General features: G+C 41.9%; 1 protein-coding gene across 2 annotated transcripts; it reads right to left on the reverse strand.

The window, feature by feature from the left end:
* Positions 1-1,218: 1,218 nt before the first annotated feature.
* Positions 1,219-23,993, reverse strand: LOC119774015 (minichromosome maintenance complex component 3 associated protein). Of its 2 annotated transcripts, XM_038271277.1 has the most exons (29): positions 22,624-23,993; positions 21,194-22,572; positions 18,940-19,187; positions 18,701-18,782; positions 17,579-17,732; positions 17,315-17,505; positions 17,103-17,242; positions 14,470-14,667; positions 14,122-14,390; positions 13,867-14,029; positions 13,537-13,694; positions 13,189-13,412; positions 12,906-13,111; positions 12,720-12,820; positions 12,513-12,644; positions 12,266-12,379; positions 10,313-10,465; positions 9,993-10,190; positions 9,851-9,919; positions 9,643-9,777; positions 8,022-8,172; positions 7,546-7,807; positions 6,966-7,063; positions 6,091-6,481; positions 5,715-6,005; positions 4,930-5,059; positions 4,072-4,257; positions 1,703-1,850; positions 1,219-1,607 (listed from the first exon to the last, which is right to left on the reverse strand). In XM_038271277.1, exons 1-29 carry the CDS (start codon positions 23,712-23,714, stop codon positions 1,431-1,433), a joined length of 7,239 nt encoding a protein of 2,412 aa, XP_038127205.1. In that variant the 5' UTR covers positions 23,715-23,993; the 3' UTR covers positions 1,219-1,430. The 2 variants fall into 2 exon arrangements, with proteins under 2 accessions (XP_038127205.1, XP_038127204.1); XM_038271276.1 differs by having other exon boundaries at positions 21,194-23,993.
* Positions 23,994-25,918: the final 1,925 nt, after the last annotated feature.

The raw sequence follows: 25,918 nt of genomic DNA on the forward strand, positions 1-25,918 counted from the left end.
TTTACTTTTATTCCATTGTCTACAAACAAAAACACCTAGCAAACCTAAGATAAAGTCTCCCTTAAAGATTTAAGGTTTCAGCAGAATTTAACAAACTCTGCATGTTTATATTTGTGATCCTAGCAAAAAACCCAGAGAAATAATAGTGGAAAAGACATAACAACCCAGCACTCTGTGGTGAGTTTTATAACAAGTCTCGGTTGAAACATCATACAAACAGAAATTCCTGGAGCATCTAAATTATCCTTATTCTAGTCAATTTATTGTAAGTCTTTGTGTTTTTTTTTAAATTAGGAATAAATGTCTCTGTGAAAGATTGATGGAAACAAACTAACTGAAGTAGTGTAGAGATTATAGTGTTGTTAAATATTTTTTACCTGCCTTATGACAGCAGATTAAAATTAGCCCTGGCACTAACTCTGGAATATTTATGTTGAAGCATTTGCTGACATATTGAATAATGTCTACCTTTATAATGAACATAAAATAAATGAAATAAAACAAAAAAATCAATTATGTAGAAACTGAGTGGTTATTCTTTTTGTGCCCGACTGACAGACCTTACGGTGAAATGCAACCAAAATCCAAAGTAAACAGAAAAAGTCTTGTTTCTCTCTCAGATCCACTCTAAGGGAAGGTCTTGATTACTGCAGGAGGGTTCAGAGGACTGATGGATCATAGGAAGGTTGAGCCATGACTTGTAGTTTTAGCCCCTAACAAATAACCAGCAGCTCTTTATTCAGTGTTCTGGTCGTTCCTCAGATCCTGGAGAGTTTGCTTCCCATGCGGGACGTGGTTTTGCCTGGAAGCCTTTGCTTGCATGGGTCACACCTATAGGAGCAAGTATGATGGATAAATCCATACATCTGCTGCTTTTTAAGAAGATCCTGACCAACAGGCCATTGAGAGAGGAGTTCAGAACTGTTTAAAACTGATGTTCCACAGAAATAAACACATCTCCCAGCAGTCTATTTATTTTTATTTCAAGGGGAGTGATGGCCTAGTGGTTAGAGCATAGAGATTGGAACTCCGAGTTCAAGCCCCACTCCCACAGACTGCCACTCTGGATCTCTGAGTTAAACGCAGAGGTAAATTTCTCCAATGTGAGATCAATAAAGTTCAATTATTATTAGCCTTAAACTGTCCAATCAAATCCCTCCTTGCATTTAAAAGGTCACAAGTCCTCATCAATGAACTGATGAAAGAACAAATTGAATGTTTACATAAAAATATTTCTTTATTCAATATTTGCACAAAATGAAAAACAAAACCTCTTCAGTACTTTAATAAAACATTACATTGGTCTAATAAAAGAAACGATGCTGACTTTGACTAAAAAGGCACTAAACCAAATTAAAATGAACACAGTATTGGTTAAAAACCAGATTTTATTTCTTCAGAGGGTGCCATCTAAAAACCTAAAAAAATCTTCAGTCATCCACAATGCTCAGCAACCCGCTCAGCTTGAACCTCCAGGCCAGCTCCTCTTCTCTGCTCGCCAGAACCTGACGCTCCAAATCCTTCAGTCTCTGAGCCAGAGGAACACGAGGCGGTTTGGACCAGGAAGGCCTGTCCACATGCTCATCCAGCTCAGGTCTCTGAAGGTCCTGATAAAGACAAACGAAACAGGAAAAAGAGGAAAGATGTTGAGAAGAAGGATCCATTAAACGGCTTATAAAGGATTTATAAAAAAAGAGGAAACCTGTGTCGCTGCTGCAGCTTCCCTCCTGCCTGAGGGAGAAGCTTTCATGGTGGGTGAGGAGAGCAGGGTAGAGGACGGGATGAAGAGCGGAGTGGACAGCTGGTCCAACGGGTCACCATCCAGCCAGCGCTGCAGCTGCTCCAAGCTCCTGCACAGAGGGAGCGGTACAATGACACCAGATAACTGCAAAACAGTTCTAGAGAATCTGATCCAGATTTCTGGATGATCACTTTTCTGATCCAGATGTTTTTAGAAGTTTGGAGCATTTCAGTTCTGATACAGATATTTACTCAGAGATAGGGCTGGGTACCGAACTTCGGTTCTTTTATGGTACCGACCGAAATGCTTCGGTTCTACAGAGTATCGAAACATGCCTCGTCTTGCGGTACCAAGTTTCGGTGATTGGCTGTAACACTTAACGTGATTGCGTCATCCAGGAAAAATACACAGGTGGTCTGAAGCAGATACACATGAAGCCTACAGCCAGGCTTCATGTGTATCTGTGGTGAACTGGTTGCAGCGTCGCGGAACCCCTTTAAAATGCCCCCCCAGGTCAAAAGTGCTGCTTCACTTTATTAAGTCTGATGCCAATAGTGTGCAATGCAATACAACGGAAACAATTTAAGAGCAGAAAGTTGCTTGGTGTTTGACTGCAAGAAGAGCGGACCGCAGCCGGTGCAACCATCCTCCTCTCAGCAGCCCGTGGGCAGAGCAAAGCCAGAGCGGAGTGAATCATGCTGCTTTCAAACTGGACGCAGCAGGAGCAGCAAAATCACGTCTGCTGCTTCCTTTTTTGCTGCTTGTACCAGTTTAGTTCTGACGCACGGCTGAAGCAGCTTTGCTGCTCTGGCTGCGCGGTGCAAAAGTGGCTCTGACGCGCGTTGGGCGGAGCTACTCTATCCTTTATTTGCCTTGCAGCTATATTTGCTGTGATCAGTGGGAATAAAGTAGTTTTATTATGTTTTTAAGTGGGAAAATCCACCTGAAAACTTAATCAGTGCAGTCAGTTCATCCTGCCTTCCAATATTTCTGTCGGAGCCGCTCAGACCCCCACATACCAGCGGTGCGCTGTCAATAGGATTCCCATTCAACGGGCTTGTTTGTCAGACATGGTAATTTTTCTAAAGGAAAACTGCTAAGTAAAAAGGTCCTCACAATGTAACAGTGAATATTAGACACTGAATTATTATTTTTTTTTATGTAAGAGGAAAAATGTAAATGGAAAAATCAGAGCTTAAATAAAACTCAAGATTTGTACTTTTTTATGTTGTGTAATTTTCTTTTTCTTCGAATTGATATTATAAAACTGGTATCGAAAAAAGTATCGTTCAGGAACCGGTATCGAAGTGAGGGTATCGGTATTGGTACCGGAACCGAAAATTTTTGAACAATACCCAGCCCTACTCAGAGATCACCACAATCTCAATAAACCCAAACAGAACAAGGGAGGTTCTGTTGAGATAAGGTGCATTTTCCCAGGTAGGATCTTTTTTAAAGACCAAGAGTGGTGGAAAGTTCATCTATAGCTATATAGGAGCATTAGGGAGGAGCTGAGGGATGGATGGTGCTCCAGGAGACCAAGTTCCCTGAATCCACAGGTTTACCAATACAAACAGGAATTAATTGACCAAAAAGCCTCTAAACATTTTTTTTTTTGCAATTTCCAAGTCTAAAAAACAACATAAAACTAAGAAAACTAACCTGAAGCTTCCTATAACATTTCCAGGTCAGATTCCTGTTTTTTGCCCAATGGTTCCTAAAACAGCATCAGGGCCTGAAGTTGGCTTTGGATTTGTTATTGTGACAAAGGGCTTATGGACCGACCGAAACACTTAGAGACTGAAAATTAACCTGGCTTTTTTTCTCCCACACTTTTTACATCACTGCTGCACTTTATGGAATGGAAATGTTCAATTACTGTCTGTAAAGCTGTACTAAATGAAATTTTGTTTTGTATACACTCTGCGTATATAAAATGACAATAAATGTTGTCTAAGTCTAAGTTTGATCCAACATTGAATACAGATTACTTTAATCACATTTTAGGTGAGTGAAATCTTCATTCTATTCAGAATAAAAAAAAAAAAAAAAAAACTTTCACTGATTTTAGGATCAAACCGGTCCCAGTTTCAGAGCCACAGGGCCAGTCTAAGGCTTAATTGCAAAGGTTAAACAAAGGTTTGAAATTGTAAAATTGTTTTTAATCTGAACTTTCTGTTAGTGAGGATAATTCAATTCAACTCAGAAATGTTGGACTGATCCCAAAGGGAAATGAAATAATTTTTATGATTACATTAATAAAATGAATGAAACCAGCAGATTATTTAAGGTCATTTTCCGCACATCCAGCATCAGTCACTGATCTGTACCTCTTGCTTTCAACCTTTTCTTCCTCCAAGCTCTGAAGGACTTTGTGGGCCAGCAGCTCCTCTGCTGTGGGTGTGTGTGTGATGTCCAGAGGGGCCCTCGGTGTCTCAGGGGCCTCCACCAAGCTGCAGAACAACTTCTGTCTGAAGAAAGGAGCAGGAGGCGGAGTGCAGGAAGGCTGAGTCACTCTGAGTCAGAGCAGGAGGGGAGAAATAAAGAAACAGATACAAACTTTTAACACATTTCAATTAAAAAAATTGCAATTGAACAGATTTTTTTTATAGGAAAATGATCCAAAGACTGTAAAAGTTTTACTCCAGTTCTTTTGGCTAAATAGAAAAAAACAAGAGCTTTCTTTTTATTCAGACAACTTTATTAAATCAATTTAGAGCATATTTGGATGCACTAAAGTCTCTGCCTATACAGTTCATTTCTTTAGTAATTTTGCCCTAATTTAAATAAAAAGTCTCGTTCTGCATCAACCAGCTGTGCCCAGGGACCAAATTTCTCCTTCTTTAACAGCGGTCGGGGTTATCTCTAAACCCGCCCAGAATGGCCCTGACCCAAGAGATCTGGCAGATCGATGGAAGGTTTCTATCTGGACGTCATGTACTGTAACTATGCAGGCACGACGGTCAGGACATCTGAAAATCTGGACCAGAGCCCCCTTATCATCCTCATCCCCTTTTCTAAATCGACCAAATATAAAACTACCACTTGTGACGAAGGTATTTAAGGAGCAAAGAACATCTCAGACATGTTTCTCCTTCTCTAACAAACCTTAATGCTTCTGGAAATATTTTATTGAAAGCCTTAATCTGAATAAATGCTAATGAAGTGGATCCATGCGGCTTCCTCACCGGTCTCTCTCCAGCTGTTTCTCTAGGTGGGTTTTTTCCACGGCCTGCGCCCACTCTGCAGGAGGTCTGAAACCCTCTAGGGAACCTGTGGGGAAGTAAACCAGGATCTCCCCATCCTCCGTCACTGCGTCTTTAAAAAAAAAGGGAGGAAAAACATCAGAACAAGTGATTAAACCTCCTGATCTTTGTATATAACTGTCAGCAGCTGGGAAGCTACAGAGAGGAAATAAACTACATCCTAGAAGGAGGGAGAAATAGATGAAAGGAGAGTCAGATAGGGACCAATTGGTGTATTATTACAGGGTTTTTACAGGAATGAGTAAGCCTAATTTGATGCTTTTTAATGCTTTTAGAAAAAATTTTGATGCCATCAACAAGTAGCTTTTTCTCCGCCTCGAGCTTCTTTTCCAAACATGCGGCCTGACGATCAACCGGAAGCACTTCCACGCAAACATGCGGAATCAGTTATATCTGATGGAATTGTTTACAGAAACAAATTTTTTTAAGCATTTTAAATGCAGCAAAATTTACATTTAATAAATTTTAATGCCAATGAAGGTCTTCATTTAAAAAATAAAAATTTAGTGACTTATAATGTTTTTTAATGGGCCGCGGAAACCCTGTATTAAGGACTGGATGCAAGTTAAATCCAACAGACCTGAAGGTCTATATATTTATTAAGGTCCCTTTATCAGAAAGCAGGGAAGTTTAGATTTCTAGAGGAAAGTGATTAAGAGGTAAGAAGGGGTTCAGGACCGGTCTAGTCTGCATGTTTGGGTTTTTACCTGGACAGGCAGGAGGTCCGGGCGGATGCCAGTCTTTCAGTTTGTGGTCGATGAAGATCAGCACAACATCATCCCATGGAATCAGTCTGAATGCTGAGCAAACCCTCGACTCTTCCAGGTCCATATTTCCACCAGTTAGCCTCGATCTGTTGGGTTGGGGGAGTTGAGCCTTTAATCTGACCTTTTCCAGAAGGTTCTCCAGTCGCGACATGAGGAGCGGCTGACTGTGACGGGAAGCTGGGATCTTAGAAGCGTAACGAAAGATGGAGGAGCAGATGTCTGACCAGGAGTCTGAGTGGAAAGAAAGAGGGACGGACTAAATAACCTTAAATCACTTATTCTGTGTTTTTAGTTCTAAACTTTATTGCTCTCCTACCTGCAGCAGGTATTTCCTCCCACTCCGGCAGCAGCAGGCTGAGGATAACCGCACGGAGCCATGAAAGATGCTGCTCAGAGTTCCAGCCCAGATAAGGGATAAACTCTCTGGTTTCAGGCTGGCTGAACTCGGCAGGAGGCCAGGAAAGGTCAGAGAGATTCCTGGAGCAGACTCTATCAGCAACATGAGCCAGGACGGCGTTATACAGATGGACGACGGGCGCCGCCTCCTGCCAGGGAAGCTTCACGGCGGCACGATTCTGCCGGTTGGAGTAAACTCTGGGACAGAACTCTTGACTCAAACTGGCCTCGATGAGCTGCACCAGGGTCCGACAGGACAGAGGGGGGGCGGGTGGCGAGCGGCCCAGGAGCCAGCGGACGGCCTGGGTCAGCTACAGATGGAGAGATAAAGTTGTCGATGACAATGATCAAGATTCATGCCTTAAAATTAATAAATGAATGACTTTTTAAACTGATTCAAATGTATTTTAAGTTTTTAAAGCTTTAAACAGAAAAATAAATAAGGCTGAGAATCACTTACAGTCAACGCAAATGTCAATGATTGGAGATAGATACACCAATATCAATAGAAATAGAAATATCACTGAAGAAAGTGCTAAATACAAAAAAGGTGGCAGGAGTTTATTAATTTTAGTTATTTTTTAAATCAAAATTCAGTTATTTCAGCTTCTAAGAAGAGATTACAGATACTTGAAATCGCTTAAATTGTAGATTAATGAAAGCAAGCAAAAGTAGAAGAACTTCTGTTCTCTCAGAACTAGTTTGTTAGCAACAGTCAGCCTTAATTTAAAAACTGCTGAAATACTTCCGTTTAAGACACTTTTCAAAGAGCTTAAAGTTGTATTTGTGTTTTACCTGCTCGGATCCCTGCAGGTCACTGGTTGAATCTGGTATGAAGACGAGCAGGAACTCAGAGATGAGCTCTTCTTTAATCAGAGCGTGAAGCTTCAGGGCTGAGAGACCAGAGAGCATCAGACGTTATTACAGCATCCTTCTACCAAGTTAAACAAGTGCTGAATACGTAACAAAGAGTTAATAAAGGGTTGACATACATGCATGGGTTAATGTATGAATTAAGTGTCTTTACCCTTAACTTGAGTAGGTAAATGAGATAGTTTCCAAATGGAATGAGTATTTTTACTCTTAAAATAAGATAATTAGATAACATGCACTTGAAATAAGACAATCCAATTGTGTTTTCTTATTTCAAATCTAGATTGTCTTGTTCCATTGGCAAAATGTCTCTTTTACTTCCTTAATCCAAGAACAAATGCATTTATTTTAAGAAAAAATAACTTTTTTCCAACGGATTTTGATTTTTTCCAAGTGTGGATGTGACGATAAATGTTGGTTGTGAGGATGTATGTTGGTTGGTTAATTGGACAGATGTATAGATAGTTAGAAAGAGGGCTGGTTGGATTTCTTTTCCAGTCACCTTCCTCTAGTCTCTGGGCGTCAGCATCACTATGGGGCCAGGGTACCAAGATGACCAGAGGCAGCGGGCAGTTCCAGCTGTTGATCTGCTGCAGCTGTTTGAGCTGAAGCAGAGCAGAGAGCAGAGGAACGTCCTGCTCTTCCTGCTCCGGCTCCACGAGGGGCTGCCCAGGAAGCAGCATGATGATGGCTCTGGTGCCATGCAGCTCACAGAATTCCTCCGCTCCAGAAAGGCCGGCTGTCGTCAGAGGACCTCTGGAAGCCTGGAAGACACAGCAGAACGCTGCTCAGTCTAACGGGATTAAAGTAACCTCCTCAGAAGGTGAAATTGTGTTTTATTGAGACATTTATCTTTGGAATCAAATCAAATTTAAAAATAATAAAGAATCTTTTTTTATTGAGTCTAATAAGCCCAGAAATGTGTAAATCTCCACCTTTAAGCTCTTCTACAACTTGAGCGTCATGTTTTCATCTAACCTTGACTGTAATGTGGACTTTATAAGTTCCCTCTCCCTTTTCCTGCAGACTGTTGGAGACGCACAGCGTCTTCAGGCTCCCGTCTGTCTCCTCCTCCTCCTCACATTCTGGATCACGCCCCAGTTTCACCTCCAGCCAATCTGAAAGGATCCTATAAAAAAGACACGGGGAACAATCAGACACATTAAAGAGACGTTTCAAACAAATGTCTGTTTTATCATAAAAAATAAAAACACCATGGAGCTCTTATACATTAAAATACCAGCAAATTGTTTGCATTTTTCTTTTCCAAGTCTACATAACATTTTAATTTAACAAAGAAACCTCTGAGTAACTTTCTAAACCCAAACTTAATCTTCTCCATATTTAACTAGAATCCATTAAACCATCCCTAAACAGAAACACGGTGGCAGCATAATCAACCTTTCAAATTCAGACACTTCTGCCCACGATTCTGCACAATAAACATTGTCTACTGCAGCAAAAGGATTTTATTAACCATGCATTAAATAAAAAGCTGACAACGTTTGTCAAAACTGTGTCAATTTTTTTTTTTATGAATGGAGGAAGAAAAGGCAATTATGGCTCCAAAAATCAGCCAAAACTAAAACATTGGCAAAATACATTGGGGGGGAAAAATATCGGCCTTTGAAAACCTGTATCTTTTGACCTTTTTAGAGATCTGATCCATGCTGTTGCTTGTTTTAGCAGATATTGAATAAAAAATATAAGAACCATGAATTACAATAGAAGGGTTTTGGTTGAATCATTTATTAAAATGACCTAGTCAGTCCAGAACAACTGAGAATCTATTGCAAGACTTAAAAACTAACTTTTATGCAGGAATTCCTTTCTGCAGAAATAAACTTCAAAGGGGGTTCTTCTAATTATTATAAGGTTCATGTTTTATCTTGTTGTATCTAAAGTAAAAGCAATCCTAATATTCACTATTTACTTTGTTTAATGAAAAGTGGTTTTTGAGCTGCTCTATCATTTTCTTTCAATCTAAAGAGTGGCTTGGCTTTATTTGCTTTGATGGGGAGGAAAAACATTGTTTAAACATGTTATTTAAGGGAGCAAGTCCACCTTAAAACTTCCTCTGTGCAGTCAGTTCATCAGGATCATAACCCTACTAAAATATTCTGTTCTGTTCAGAGTGGCGCAGTGTCGGAAATCATCCCGGTACCATTGAAAGTGAATATAAAACCTTTCTAATGTTTGTGGTAAAATCTGCGAACACCAGAACATAAGATTGAATATTTCCCACATGCAGGTTTGAACCTTTTTGTTAATGAAGGCGTTTCTAAATAGCGTTTTCTTTGTTCATAAAAAAAGATTATTGTGGCTTTTTAAAAACACGCAGAAAGATTAAAAACATGCAGCATTACAGGGCTCTGTGTGGAAAACATTGCCCAAAGCATAATTTCTTCTGACTGACTGACCCTCTGACTCAGCTGCAAATATAAAAGCTTCAAAGACAAAAGGTTGATGAACTGTAACCCTGATATATTCCATCCAAATCCAGTCAAAGTAATCTGATAATTCATAAAACAGAATCGGTTTGTGAAATAAAGAAGTTTTCCATTCAGAGAAAAAAAGAATAAAAGTCTGTGATGCTCACCTGTCTGCTGGGCTAACCTTGCATTCCTGATCGCTGGGTAAGAGCAGCAGAGCTTTCCAGAAGATCCTGTCAATGGAGGCTGGAGCGTTTTCTGTAGCCAGAGCTGGTAGATCCAGAGGCTTCCAGGACTTCTCCCTGAAACAAACAGAACCAGTTTAAAGTGCTGCTTTAGGATATGAACCACTATCTGAATAAAGTCAGGACTTACTCAAGCAGCTGCTGATAGTAGAAATGGACTCTCATCTGGTGGACGGCGCTTCGTCTCATTTCTAACAACCTGAGAAAGAATCAGAGACACGTTAAAAAGCTGCTTCGCGCTCAGCACCAAGTAGAGGGTGGGACGGACCCACCTGGTGCTAGACACGGCCAACAAGCCGCCGTTCCCCAGGTTCACGAGACCTCGAGCCAGATCGGCCATGGAGGGCCGTGCGGGGGCGCTGGGAGCGAGGGCCCTCAGCTTGAAGTGGGGGTCCACGCAGCACGGCGCCGCAGGAAAACTTCTCATCTGTCGCTTCAGCTGACGGCGAACTGCGACCACTTCACGCCACCTGGTGGGTTAAACAGAAAACATCACAGATCCTCTAAAAACCAAACAATTCTGCAAAGTTTATCTAACCGGCCAACAGGAAACATGTTTGAGCAACAACGTTTATATCCGCCTGGCTTTAACCTTTTGATGAACTTGCGGATCAGCTCCTTCTCCGCCTCCAGAACTTCTTCTGCCAGCTGGGCCATGTCTGAGTTCAAAGTCTCCTCAATCAAGCTGCTCCAGATCTGCTCGGTGCATTTAGCAAAACGCACCGCTTTCTCCTTTAATGCTTCCCTGAAAGCAAAAAAAATAAAAAATGTAAGAGTCACACTTGATAGTCTGAACAGTAACAGAGAAGAAAGTTAAGTTTAGGCTCCTTTAAGCCTCAGGATATGATGAATGCCATCCTTATTATTTTTATTTTTACAAAGACGAAGCCAAGATTAAAAATGTGTCTAATAACATCCCATAAAGCAACAGAATGAAAGACCAAAGGAAGGATCAGGTTGTCTGACTAAGACTCTCCCTTTATGGTGGATTTTAGGTCACATCACAGTATTTTAACCAGACAGAGGTCTGGGCTTTGACTAGGCCTTTCCAGCAGCTGAATTATTTTATTTTTCAGTCACACTGTTCTAGATTAGTTACTGTTTGGGAGGATTGTTCTGTTGGTGACCCAGTTGGGTCCAGGCTTCAGCTGTTAGACAGATGGACTCTAATCCAACTCCTCTTTAGATGCAGAGCCCTCAGACTGCAAGGTTCCCCGTTTCTGTAGCAACAAAACATGAGAAAAGACCATCCTCCCTCCACTGCTGAGCTGAACTGTTGGTCTGAGGCGTTTGTGCTGATGTCTGGTTCTCTCCAATCATCGTTCTATGCTTTATGGTCAAACTTCTGGGTTTTGGACTCATCTGTCTTTGACTTTGTCCCAGAAGCAGCTTTGCGGACCTCAGTCCTGCTGCCACCCAGCAGAGGATTTCTCCTTCAACCTTTCAAACTGTCCTGTTATGACCTTTAACCTTCTAACTGGGTCTGTGGGGTCTGAGGTTTCTGGTCTTTCCTCCAAGCTCCTGACCTTTTGCTGAATCTGATGGGGGAAACTGGAGATGATCTTATAACCACTTACAGATTAACAGGCAGCATCAGCAGTTTCTCTCACCTCATTGCTGATGTCTTTCCATCTTGGCATTATGCTTTTCATGTCAGGTTTCTCTTGGTTTAATTAATATAATGGATTACATATCAGTTTAAACCGTTTTCTGAAAAGCAGCTGATAACAAGTCATAGGGAAGCGGCTGTTCCAACCGCTGCAGTTCCGAATTGTCCAAGTGGTGCCCGGGTGAATTTGATTGGCCGTTTATCAAGGGAGCAGGATTGTTGTGGCGGAAGGTTCTCAAGCAAGTTTGGTTGTGGCCGGTTTGTCGGAAGCATCTTGCTAACCAGTTAGCAACTTAGTGCTAGTAGGTTCCCAATGATAAATTCCAATGGGACCAAGTAGCACTAAATTGGTGACTTAGCAATAACACTGTCAAGGAACGCTATGGACAGCGGAAACATGCAAGAGGAGGAGAGTTTTGTGTCTGAGGTCGTGGATGAGTATCCTCTGTCATACATTTTTCATTTAGAGGAGGCTAGCAGGGAGGAAGTTGTTGTGGAAGAGGACGCCAGGGCGGCAGAAGCTTAGTTTGGTTTAGAAGGCTTACAGCCGTACATTTTTGAGCCCTTGCCTCGCAACGCTGCCAGTTCTGTTAGCTCTACGCCTGCTGAAGACACAGACGTCCATCCCCGTGAACACTGGGACAGATGACCGTTAATATATGATTGGCTGTTCAAGCTGAAGTATAACTAACCAGCTAAAAAACACAAATTTTAAGATAGTATTTTTTTTTTTAATAGAAAATTTGCAACAATATAGTTCGATAAAGAGTACAGTTATAAACATGTTTAAGCCAGAATGATTTGAAATTTAAATATGACCTCCCTACGACTTTAACTTGTCCTGATACCTAAAAACTGAATGAAAACGGTAAGTACTTCCTTTCCACCATGATTCTACATTATAGATTTAGTTTTTCAAGGTTCAGAGAATCTTACTGGATCTCAGAGGTGGCGGCTTCCTTCACAGCTTCGTCAACCACCTCATGGATAATCTCTGTGCAGAGAGAACCACTGAACTGCATCAGGAAAGCTTCATGCTCCTGCCTCCTCCTTCAACAAACAGATATGGTAAAGAAAGATGAGGTGAGCTGTGAGAAAAATAACCCTTCATAATGTTTTTGATCCTCTATCCTGCTGGAGTTCCTGTTAAAAACAGTTTGATTACAATCATCAGGGAACAGACCTGGCCTCTTCGAGTCTGCGTTTCTCTTCAGCCAGTCGCTCTTGCTCTAACTTGATCTCCGTAGCTGATATCTCCTTCAACATCTGTTCTGACACCTCACCCACCAGAGCCTCCACCTGCACACTGCTCTCCCTGCAGAAACAGCAACGTTCAATCAGTGGAACTGTCTGCATAGCCTCAACACACCATCCAATCCTGTTAGCTTACATGAGAGCAGCTTTGGCGTAGCTGGCGCCACCATCAGCCACCGCCCTGACCTCTGCTCCAACCACCTCCTCTATCACAGCGTCCACCTCCGCCATGATGTCCTGAAACAGAAGGAAGAAAACAGCGGCTGAGTACAAACCAAAGCAGAGTTTACAGAGCAGGAAAATCCTGCCGGGCTCTTCCCACCTCCTCGCTGTAGACCGGCTGAGGTTTGGGTGCAGGTGATGGAGGTTTGATGAGCTCAGGCTGAGGGATAGGCTGGAAGAGCTGAGCTGCAGGTTGAAACGATTCTCCCCTCTCAGCTGCAGCGGTCGGAGCATCCAGAGCTTTGATCAACGCAAACTGGGTGGGCACCTCTGTGCGGGGCGGGGAGCTGACCTCCACAGCGTCAGCTGAAACAAACCACAGGAGCTCCTTAGGTTCTACTGAGAGAGAAGGAGGTGACTGCACACAAATGCTGAAAACAAACCTCTAATGGAGCTGAAGCTGGGCTCTGTCAGCACGCCGTCTCCTCGGAATTTGCTCTGCGAGTCGAAGCTGCAGACGGGAGTGTGCCGAGGTGGGTTGGGAAGTGGACCGCCGTTCACCACCTGTCCGATCAGAGCCGCTTTCTTAGCCAGGATCACGTCGGACCTCTTCAGAGACAGCGGCAGTTCCGGTTCCTGGAAGGACGTCCGACTCAGCTCCACCATCCTGAGGAGAACCGACAGAGTTCTGCTACAACCCGACCTTCTAATGGGCGAGTCAGCCTGGAGAAGGTCCAGCTGCTAAGGAGGAGAACTGAACATGATATGGTCAAACCGCTGCTGAGGCTCACCCATCATTAACATTGAGCCCATATTGCTGGATGAAGTCTGTCGCCTCTGCGGCGCTGCGGAACATCAGCATTCGGACGATGTCGTCCACCGGAAACGGGGTTGATCGCGGACCCACAGTGTGAGCCCAGTTCAGGGTCTTTAGGGCTCTTGATCGGACCTGAAACAGAGTAAGAAGAAGCAGCTTAAAACAAAAACATCAGAAACATTTAATTTGTTCATCCAATATAGAAACTTTCAATGGTTTAAGCAAAGAATCCAAAGCCGACCGTGAATCAAATATAAAGTTAATCAGAAAGTGAAGGAGGAAAGCTTCCCTGCTGGTTCCTCACCTGGTTGAAGTATCTGTGTAGGAGGCAGCCGGACAGGTAGGAAGCTCTTTTCACCAACTTGAAGAAACGCACAAAGTTGTTGCTGCTAACAGCAGCAAAGGCTTGAACTGCAAACTTCACCTCAGGAGATTTACGGACTTCGTCGCGGAACTGCTGCACCTCCCTGTGGGGACATTAAAGCAGTCCAATAAAAGCTGAAGCTAACAGCTGGACCTGTTTTAGGTGAAACATCGAGTGGGGTTTGTTCCGACTGACCGAAGGATGTCGCCATCGTTGAGTTTCAGCAAGACGCTGTACTGGCGGAACTCTGCCTCCCGGGGGCAGAAGGTCTGCTGCGTGGCCAGGTCCTCGTACATCTCCTTCAGACTCTGCATGCACTTGGTCATGTTCTCGTTGTTGATTTTGGCATCGAAGGACGACAGGCGCTCCTCGCAGAGGTGGTGGGCGCAGTGAACGTGGAAGCGCGTGCACTTCTCTATCAGCGCCACGGTGTCGGGGCAGCAGAGGCGCTGCTGGATGATATCCTGTGGGATGGATCAGCGGAGCAAAAGGTGAAACAGCTGCGTTTTAAAAACCGCTGCTAGATGCTGCTTCGGTCCTGACCTTGCGAATCCCTCGGGTTCTGTTCCACACAAAGTCGTACCAGTCTCTCAGGTTGTCTTGAGCCTGATCCATGATCTGGGTCACCAGGTAGTCCATGGTCATTCTAAGCACCGGAAGGGGCCGCAGCTCATGAGGAAGAGGCTCCTCCTGGTCGGCGGAGGAACGGCTGTACTCCTTTATAGCCGCTTCATGATCCACCTGGTTGGAACAGAAGACGGATCCTTTAAAAATATCTGAAGGTTTTCAATAAAAGCAAAGGTGTGCGCTCTGCAACTAACATCAGCTCCTTCCTGTGTGTCAGAGCTGCAAACTACATATTTAAGAACAGCTAATAATAACAAGAACAGCATTAAAACCTTCAAAACATCTGGAAGAATCTTAGGCAGTCGTTATTTCTGACCAACCCAGCACCACATCCATTCTAATTCGCCTAAATGAAACGACTAGAAACGCTTTGTTCTGTGAGATTTCACACGCAGCCTTCACTTTGATATTAACGGCTCCGTTATGCTTGATGAACGTACGCTACATTTGGAGATGAGACACATGGACACAGCGCCTGCAGCTTTTATAGTCTGAATGACTTCTCCACTTGTATATAATATCCTGTCCGGTTCCAGGGGGCGTGTACAGCACTAACCGCATATTTACAACACCACAGTACATGAGGAAGTAGGAAAGACTGATGTTTTCAACTTTTTCAAAGTTCTCTTGATCTTTGTGACATTTACGTCCTAAATCGCAAGATGTCTTCAGCTGTTTGTATTGGCAAACCCTCACCGGTCGGAGCCGATGCTCGTCCACCATGTTTATTAGGAAGAGGAGCATCCAGCCTGTTAGTCAGTAGGATGTCATCTAATCCACAAATGTTTTCAGTAGCTTGTGTGCCAAGAGATGTGATTTATTTTGTTCCTGTATGATGTAAACATCTTCCTTTGTGGTTAACTGTAATTGTTTTGAGTAATTGAAACCTATGACTAGGGGTGTGCAAAATAATTCTCATGACGATGCATCGCGATCCTAATTTTTGTGATCTGCTGCGTCGATTCTTGATGCCAAGTATCGATTCTTAATTAACAAAAAGGAATAAATTAAATACATGAATGGTTGGCACACATCAGCCAAAAACAAGTGGAATACAACTTTCAGTCCAGTAGATGTCGCTGCGGATACTGCGACGAGTCATTTATAAACAAAACATGGAGACTGAGAAAATTTGCCCAGCTCCATCACATTCCAAGTCAGATGTTTGAATGCATTTTGGCGTTGAAAACAAAGAATGTAAAAACTAAATTGATATAATGTTTCCATTTCATTGGTTTAAAGGGCCACTGAGGCCATGTAAACGGCACTGTTATTTTAAGTTTTATAAATCCTAAGCACTTTTTGTCAGTGTGTCGACTCCAGTAATAGTAATATTTGTGTCCAGTATTTGTTTTCATGGCAATCCTTCGATAGTAGTTTCAATAAACAAAGCTAATTATGAATTCAGTTGCTTTCAGTTATGTATCAATTGAAGACACTATCCAGATCATACCCACGCAGTCAGCCATTGGTAATAGCTGTATTTTTTTCTTACAGTGTTCAGTGAAAATATCGCAATGCATCGTAATATTTCAAGTATTGCGATGCATCGTGATAGAATCGCATCGTGGCATGTGAATTGTGATTCGGATCGAATCGTGACTCTTTGGCAATACCCACCCCTACCTATGACTATCTTGGTTTTATGCAAAGTAGACTTTTCATACTGTGGATTGAAATTATCATCTTATTCAGATCTAATTTCATCATTTTATATTGTTAATTGTGAACTGTAATGATCATTTTGGTTTTATGTAATTTCACATATATTTCAATTTAACGAACTCAAGGAAGAACAGCAGAGCATTGGATGTGGCTAACGGGGCCAAATAGATAAATAAACAACAACTGTTGCTTTTAAGACCACAGGAGGGTGGAGCTGCTGGGCTGTCCTGCCTGCAGTACAGATGTTGGACACCTGGGGTCCATCCCAATAGTGCAAAGAGAAGAGCGTCAGCGGTTGCCATGATTAGTGGTGTCTAGAAAGTACAGAAGGTGGAAGCTTCTAATGGATAGTTAATTTAGCATAGGGACCAGCTTACGTTCCTATCCGCTGCATAGGAGCTGTGTGGTTTACTGAAACCCTCCTGAAGTTTAACATAAAAACATTATTTCTTCAGTGAAATCTTTGAGACTTGCTAATATCCTCACCTTCATATGGCTTCATTTTTATAAGAGAAAGCTTTACTGCATTTATGTAACTTTTATTTTGTAGTTCCACTTTCAAAGGTTGTATTCAAGATTTGACCAGCATCATTTATGGGCGTTTCCGTCTGTTAATGACGTCTGTAAGGCTGAAGTCTGTCTGGATTCAGCATAGCAGTCCAGCGTTCCCTTTCTACCAGTGAAACGGTTAGGAGTTAGGACTTCTGAATGCTGGATGAACGGTACTGTTCATGGCTTGGTGTCCTTAGGAGGTTATTTAAATGTAGGACATGAAAAGCTGAAGAAACTTTGGGGTTTTGCATTAAGGTATCATATTTGGTAAAACGGAAAACCTTTTGGATTTAAACTCCAGATTAAAACGAAATAAAGTTTCAGACCCTCACCATCTCTGTGTTTGGGAGAACCTCGAACACGCTGAGCTGGTTCCGTGTTTCCCTCATGTACCTCTCCTTCTCTGGACACATGTCGGGACACGTCCCTACAAAAACCCTGGACAGGTCCAAGTCTGTCCTCTTTGGTCGTTCTGAGGGCACATGTGGACAGGGTTAGGTTTTTTTCACATCAGGGTCTCAGATGTGTCGACAGATTCCCTCACCTTGACGGAGAACTTTGTCTCTCTGCTCCAGGATGCGGTATCTTTCCTCGGCAGTCTCTGCGAACTGTCCTATGAGGTGGCTGAGGGATGACGGGACATTTCGCTCTGAGCTCTGCGGCTCTGTGAGGTTCTCTTTTTGAGGCTCTGGATCAAACAGCGGCTGCTTGGATGGAGACGGTCTCAGAGGAGAGCTGCATGAAAAGAGTCCATGAGCTGCAGGAACAAAACCAGGGTAAAAAACAGGCTCTGAAACACAGGAGTTACCTTTGTCTAAAGGTGAGATGGCTGCTGACTGTGGGGGGCATAAGTGTGGGTCGCCTGAGAGGGGAAGAACCGGGTTTGGGCTCTTCAACTTTAGGACTTTCTCCTGCAAATTTGTCCTTTTCTGGCGGAGATCTGCTGCTTTTATCACCGGGACCTGAAATGGACCAATGAAACAACTCAGAATCTATAATATGATCTAAAAAAAAAAACTAACAATATTAGTATGATCTCAGTCAGGGCCTAAAAGACGACCCCAGAACCACTGATCCATCTCTGATGTTACAGAGGTCCATCCAGAAAGTTTTGTTAGAGGGGCCAGATGGGGGCCAGGAGCTCTATTTAGCTCTGCTGCTGTGGTACTGACTGATTATAAACACAGCTGCAGATTTGACAAGCTAACAGTAACCTAACATACAGCAGCTTTGAGTCATAAAAACCACTGTTCACTTCAAGAAGGCAAAGAATAAACATAAAAACATCTTAAGGAAACATGTTTGAAGTGGAATGTATTAGTTAAGCTTTAATAAAAGCATTTGAGCTAAAGTTCCAAACAACCTTGTCTGGTTAAATAAACTTAATCTGAACATGGCAGACAGTAAGAGTGTCTGGGGTCACATCCATTCATCAATTTACAGTAAAATCGGCTAAAATTGTAACAGAACTCCCCCCAAAAATGACGTAATTATCAATTAATTAACATTTTCTTTTACATTCAACCAGATATCTTTCATTAATAGTCAGTTAGACTTTAGCCTAATCATAAAGTTTAGGCATAAGGTCAAGCATCAAAGCTGCTGATTTCTGGTGAATGGTTGATTAAAACATTGACCAACAGACAGCTTGATTTATTTTAAAGCAGACTTAAATGTCACCAGTTTGTTGATGGATAAAAAATAGTTTTGTGGGTAAAGTAACTGGAAGAGGTCCAGCAAATTATTAGGATTTTAACAACCTTCTATTAAACCATAACTCTTTTGGCCTCATCTGGCTAAACTCCAGAGGACATAAAATGTTTAGCTTTAATCTGAAAACATTTTCATATCCTGCTTTTTAGATTTTTAGCATCAGTACTATGAAGTTTAGTGTAGTTTTGGTTGATAGTTGTAAATGAGTTTGATTTACTTTGCTTCTTCTTTTGCCAGAGGAGGAGCAGCTCCTCTCCATGCAGGACTTTTCCTCGCCTTTTTGCTTTGGCAGCGGAAACCTTAAAAAAAAAAAACGAAAACAGAACAAAATTAGAAAACACTTTCACTGCAGAAAAGATGCTTCTCCACTAAGACACCAAGAACAGCAGCGTCCTGTGGTTCAGTGTGAGTCAGAACAATCGTAGAGTACGTTAAACAAAATCATGGATAACTCACATGGTCCTCAAAGTGAACGATGGCCAGGTTCTTATTGGGTCGGCAGAAGATTTTACAGACTTTTCCAAAACGGGCAAAATGCTTCTCGATCACGTCCTTTTTGTTAAGGCTTGGAGGAATGTTCCTGCACATGATGGTGGTGAGATCGCTGGGAGACAACCCGCTGAGACTGTCCAGGCTGTCCCTGCGTGCTCCTTGGCTGACGGGGGTCAACGCTTCGGCCACTGAGCTTGGAGGGACCACTGTGTCTACAGAGGGAAACAATAATCCACCTTATCATTCAGAGGCTATTTTAGAGAAGCCGCTGTTTGACTAAATTAATTAAATTCTTAGAAACAATTATAAATATGTGGCAAAAACTTTAAAAGAAATAAATATTTCTGGCAGCAGCATAATCTAAGTAGAAGCACTCGGAGAGCACAGACCTACACCAAGCAGCAAATGTTGTGACCAATACCTATAGCTAAGAACTAACACATGATCTGGATTATTACCAAACTTTTATGGGTTGTTTCTTGGCATGAGGCGCACCCCTAACGAAAAATTCTTTGAAATCTATTCAGAACTTTCAAGTAATACTGCTAATAAACAAACCAACTGAAATCATAACATCCTCAGTGGAGCTTTTAAACCATGAATAATCCAACCTTTAATTTGAGTACATTGAGTGAACTAGAGACAAATTCTACATTTAGAAATACTTGTTTTCATTTGAAGTATTGGAAGAAAAATTATTGGATCCTTTTTAAAAGAAAAATACTAAAAGCAGCCTTTTAAATTGACTAGATTGTCAATGAACTTCTGGTTAGTCACCCAGAATTTTTAAGTATGATGGCACACAAACTGATTTCTTTCAGCAACTGCCAGAACAAGGACTCCAGGGCTCGATCTGAAAACCTTAGATTATAGCTCTAACAGCTCCTACACTGGAAAAACTATCTAGAAATAAATAAACATTTCTGAAATTAAGTGCATTTGCCCTTTATTTAAGTAGGTAAATGAGATAGTTTGCCAATGGAATGAGTATTTTTACTCGTAAAATAAGATAATGCAATTGTGTTTTCTTATTTCAAGAGTAAATTGTCTTGTTCCACTGGCAAGATGTCTCTTTTACCTCCTCAATCCAAGAACAAATGCACTTATTTTAAGAAAAAATTGACTTCTCTAGATGTCGATTTCCCAGTGTATCCCTCCACCTTTTATGGGCTTAACAGGACTCTATGCAGGGAAGCGAAGGAGCTCTGATCTGCTGTGCTGAAACCAGACAGCTTTCAACCATATGGACTTTATCAAGCAATAAACATGCACATGAGTGATGCTGGCCAAATTGGGACTCCATTTTTCAGGAGAACTACAAAAAAATGTGTCGGTGAGGACATTAGCATGAGTCAACTAAGAGTCTGTGAAGAAATAATGTATTTTTGTTGAACTCTTGAGGTGGGCTCTGCAAATGGCCTCCATTTATCTTCAAACAAAAGCCGAGAAAGCCAGGAGCTCCATATACTAAATAAATTGATGCTAAGAAGTATCCTGCATCCTGGTCCCTCTGGTTCCTAACTGCCAGCACTATTCACACTGCAAAAATGATCTAAAAATAGGTAAATGTGTCTTAAATCAAGTGTATTTACCCTCAATTTTAGTAATTAAATGGGATGATTTGCCAATGGAATTAGTATTTTTACCATTAAAATAGGATAATTAGATAATATGCACTTGTAATAAGACGACGCAACTGCTTTTTCTTATTTTAAATGTAAATTTTCTTGTTCCATTGGCCAAGTCTCTCACTTATCTTCTCAATTCAAGAGAGAATGCACTTATTTTTAGAAAAAAGATGTCAATTTTCTGCCATGAAGATAGCACTTCATATTAAGTGTCCTAAAAAATTTGAGGTATTTAGATTGAACCCAGTTGTCACCACAAAGAGGAAGGAAGCAATTAACGAAGCCAAACACATGAATAAAGCTCATTGTTTGAAAGATTAGCAGCAGAGAGTGGTTAAACCTTTTCTACCATACTAACATAAAAACATAGAGTTTATGACTGGAACTTTACCATGATCTGTGTTATTTACTCAGAGCAAAGATCATGTTAACACATCCTCCAGTCATCGTTTCAGTGGAGGCTGGTGATGCTGTGGGCCTCCTTCTCTTCCCAAGGTCCCAGGATCATTGTTAGTATGATTATAGTTTAAGTATTTTTTTTAGTGTGGCTGATAAGGTGTACACTGTGGAGCAAATTCTCTAAATCTCACCTGATCGTTCTGGTTTTCCTACAGCGTCTCTGGTTGGTATCTGTGCAGTGGGTGGCAGAGCAGAGGGGTCATTCCCCTGAGGTTTTTCTTCTTCCTCCAGGTTTGGATTTTGTCTCAAAGCCTCGTTAGCTGCCTCCCTCTTCACTGGGTTTCCCTGGTTCTTACGGATCCCGCTCAACGCCTGGCCAAACAAGCCCGCAGGACCACGGGACCTCGTTACCTGCCTCTTGGCAGGATGTCTTGGTGAATCAATGTTAGCTGGAGCATCCTCTTCAGCAGCCGGCTTCTCGAACCCCGAGCTAGAAGCTGCAGGATCATCCTTCCTCTTGATTGCTTTCCCGAGGCGACCAAATACATTTGTGCCGCCTTCCTTTCCATCAGTACTAAACTCTGCCTTAGGGTGGATGCCTCCAAATGATGGAGTCTGACTGAAAGTAACATTCGATGAGAATTGAGTTGGCTGAGTCTGCAGGGCACTGGCTGTGAAATTGAAGGATGATGGGGTGGTGGGCTCTGTAGTGGGACCAGTGGAGCTGGATCCAGGCAGGGCAGCAGGTTTGGTGAAGGTAAAGTGAGGAGTGCTGCTGCCCTGATTACTGTTAGCAGTTGTCGGCTGGTTGGATACAGAGGAGGTTGCAGCTGGCTGTGTGAAGCTGAAACCCGTCGGCCCAGACTTGGCTCCAGTCAGAGCAGAGAAGGCAGTGGAACTGGAACCCCTCTGTGAGCTGCTTCCTCCAAAAGACGAGCTAGAAGTTGTCAGGGTTTGGTTGTTACCCAACTCTGGGCTGCTACTGAAGATGGGTTTGAATACAGACTCTGTGGGTGGCTTGAAACTGAAATCTTGGCGTCCAAACCCCTGGTTCTGGTTCACATTCTGCGCAGCACTGAATACGTTAGACGAGGCCGTCTGTCCGGACGAAGTCTGCCCGGAACTGGAGGTGATGATAATATGAGAGCTTCCAAAAGCAGGAGGTGGCTTTCCAAACCCAGAGGTCTCTCCAAAGGATGGAACCTGACTCATAGAAGGCTGGGCCTGAGTCTGTAGCTGTCCGAAAATGGAATTACTCTGGGCTCCAGGCTGATTCATCGGGGATGGCTGTCCGAAAATGGAAACACTTTGGGATGTAGGTTGGTTGACTGTTGATTGCTGTCCGAAGATGGAGCCACTTTGGGATGTAGATTGATTTGCTGTGGATGGCTGTCCGAAGATGGAGCCACTTTGGGATGTAGGTTGGTTGACTGTTGATGGCTGTCCGAAGATGGAGCCACTTTGGGATGTAGGTTGATTTGCTGTGGATGGCTGTCCGAAGATGGAGCCACTTTGGGATGTAGGTTGGTTGACTGTTGATGGCTGTCCGAAGATGGAGCCACTTTGGGATGTAGGTTGATTTGCTGTGGATGGCTGTCCGAAGATGGAGCCACTTTGGGATGTAGGTTGGTTGACTGTTGATTGCTGTCCAAAGATGGAAACATTTTGGGCCCTAGGTTGACTCCCTGTGGATGGCTGTCCGAAGATGGAACCACTTTGGGCCGTAGGTTGACTCCCTATGGATGGCTGTCCGAAGATGGAACCACTTTGGGCTGTAGGTTGACTCCCTGTCGATTGCTGTCCAAAGATGGAACCACTTTGGGCCGTAGGTCGACTCCCTGTCGATTGCTGTCCGAAGATGGAACCACTTTGGGCTGTAGGTTGACTCCCTGTCGATTGCTGTCCGAAGATGGAACCACTTTGGGCCATAGGTTGACTCCCTGTGGATGGCTGTCCGAAGATGGAACCACTTTGGGCTGTAGGTTGACTCCCTGTGGATGGCTGTCCGAAGATGGAACCACTTTGAGCCGTAGGTTGACTCCCTGTGGATGGCTGTCCGAAGATGGAACCACTTTGAGCTGTAGGTTGACTCCCTATGGATGGCTGTCCAAAGATGGAACCACTTTGGGCCGTAGGTTGACTCCCTGTCGATTGCTGTCCGAAGATGGAACCACTTTGAGCCGTAGGTTGACTCCCTATGGATGGCTGTCCAAAGATGGAACCACTTTGGGCCGTGGGTTGACTCCCTGTCAATTGCTGTCCGAAGATGGAACCACTTTGGGCTGCAGTTTGATTCGCTGTGGATGGCTGTCCGAAGATGGAGCCACTCTGAACTGCAGGCTGATTTATTGAAGACTGCTGCCCGAAGATGAAACCGCCCTGAGCGGCTGGCTGATTAACGACAGACTGCTGCCCAAAGAGGGGGCCACCCTTTGCTGCAGGTTGGTTAAGAGCGGACCCTTGTCCGAATATGGACCCACCCTGAGTGGCAGGCTGATTCACTACAGATTGCTGTCCGAAAATGGAACCACCCTGAGCTGCAGACTGGTGCGTAGCAGACGGCTGTCCGAAGGCAGGTGGCTGCTGGAAACCAAAACTTTGTCCCTGAGATCCGCTGGAATTCTGCTGTCCGAAAACCTGGAAGAGACTGGGCTTCATGGAGCTACCGGGAGCCTGGAAAGCTCCACCCTGCGGACTTCCAAACGGATTCATAACGAAGAAAAATAGGTTTATGCGGTGTTACCGGATAAAGCTGGTTTTTAACCTAGCCGTTTGCAGCTCCGGCGTTAGCATCGGAAAACTCAACATAAATTTGCCAAATATCCCCAAAAAAAAAGGTTATTTTTATGCTCCTTCGGATATTAAACAGGAAAAAGAAAACTTCCCGTACAAATAAATCGAAGATATACTGATTAAATTTTAAAATAAAACAATCTCTGCGCTCTATTTCCTTCGAATACTTTATACTTCCGGTCTAAGTCCGATGAGGATTTTCTTCCCCGAGTTACACGAAAACAGTTCCTCGACCCTCGAACAAATAAACAACTACGATTTTTTTCTAAATAAGCGAATAAAATAGTATGTTTTTTGTTAAAAATATTCATAACTCAGAATTACCATGAGGTGGATTTTTTGACATGAGAAATTGAGTTAAACTAAGACGACGTATTTTTTTTTTATTTTAACAAAAGGCCCTTATATCCTCTTCTAACTATAAATGTGTAATGCCCCAAACATTTTTATTTTGATCTAGATTCTCTGACATACAACCATTACTTATAAAACATTTATTGAACTTGTTAACTCTAAAAAATGTGAGTTTTGATGTTTGGGAACTTTTGAAGCTTTTATATTGAACCTGTTTAAAATGATTTAACAGCTTAACTTGTAAATTCTGAAATCGTTTCTCATAATTTGATAATAGGTTATTGAAATTACAGTTTGCAAGCCCAGATCATTCTCATCTAACTTAGTATTTAACATTGGGGCTAATTTCATAACTTGCAAGATTGGTCAAACTGACAGATAAGGCACTGTTTGAGTGTTTATTATCAATTATCCATACTCTTATTTTTCAAATACTTTAACAAAAAGCATAATGCTCTCAGATATCTTAGTCTTGATTAAACTGAATTCAAAACTTGTTGTTGTTCAATTTTTTTTACATAAAAATATACATAGTGTATTTTTTACATAGACTTTTTAATAATTATGATATTAGTCTTGAAATTTTGGAAAATGGCACAGTTAATCCAAGATCATAATGAGTTTGAAATCTGAAGATTAGGGCATTCTCTTGAAGATTTTTATGCCCCATAAATTTCAGGCCTCAAAACTGAGTGTGATCAAATCTAATCCTAATAACACATTGAAACATGTAATTCGTTTGTCAGCTTTCAAAAAAGTGCAATGCAACAAATTATTTAACTCTAAGTCAGCTCTGTTTAAAATATGCACCATGCAATTTCTTGAATTAGTTAACACTAGGCCAGATGTTTTTTTACACGTCACAGCCTCTTTGGATCAGAGTCCCTACATAAAATAGATGACTAAAACATGTCAAACTTAAGAATAGAATGACATGTTATTTACAACAACATGAACGGTCCAACAATTCTAAATAAAATATGGTTTAGATTTAGACATTATTTTATTTTGGATGCCAAAAACAACATCAACAACCTGTGGCTCTTAAAACTTTGGAAAAAACTGATAAAGAGAAAACTCAGATGTAAAGAAATAACAGTAAAGTACTTTTTTTTTTTATTAAATTAAACAACATTTTCCAAATAGAAAAAACACAAAAGGTGCAATTAATATTTTTATAAATATCAATTTTTTTGTCTATTATCTGGTTCATTACAATATGCCATGTGCTCCTGTTTAAAGAAAATATTCCAAAAAATGCTAAGAGGAAAGCTACAGAAGCGTATTGCTGTCACTTAATTTTTGATTGTATAAACGTAAAAGTATATTGTACAAATGGGATATGTTGTATAAACGTGATAGTTACAGCAAAAAGTTATTTTCTCACATACCAGCAATATGCTTCCATAGAACTATATGTTTGCAAAAGTTTTATTTCTTTTCTTTTGTTTAAAAACTAAAAATAATCAAACTTAGGTTATTTAGAAAAGACAAAAAGCCTATGTGTGGAAAAAAACATTATTTTTTGAATAAGACAATAGAACAATAAAAAAAAAATTATTTTAAGAGGGTGAAAGTTGGCAAGGAGTATCCAGCTTCACTTCACTTTATTTTTTAGCAAATAATCCAACATTAAACAATATCAAAACAAAACCAACAATTTACCAAAAAAAAGGAATAGGCTGAAGCAAAGCTTATTTTTGCCTACCCTGTTTTATACTTACAACCTTTATAACCTACCAGGTTCTTTACTGCGTATATAAATATTC

Source organism: Cyprinodon tularosa, unplaced genomic scaffold, assembly GCF_016077235.1.
Source record: "Cyprinodon tularosa strain WSP-4 unplaced genomic scaffold, ASM1607723v1 ctg798, whole genome shotgun sequence".
Taxonomy (NCBI): domain Eukaryota; kingdom Metazoa; phylum Chordata; class Actinopteri; order Cyprinodontiformes; family Cyprinodontidae; genus Cyprinodon; species Cyprinodon tularosa.

Excerpts from the sequence above, each read along its gene's own strand:
- LOC119774015 (XM_038271276.1), bottom strand. The coding sequence starts at position 23,714 with ATGAATCCGTTTGGAAGTCCGCAGGGTGGAGCTTTCCAGGCTCCCGGT. Across the intron at positions 18,783-18,939 it reads TCGTTCACTTTGAGGACCAT|GTTTCCGCTGCCAAAGCAAA; the intron begins GTGAGTTATCCA and ends TTTTTTTTTAAG. Across the intron at positions 12,821-12,905 it reads AGCCGGTCTACAGCGAGGAG|GACATCATGGCGGAGGTGGA; the intron begins GTGGGAAGAGCC and ends CTTCTGTTTCAG.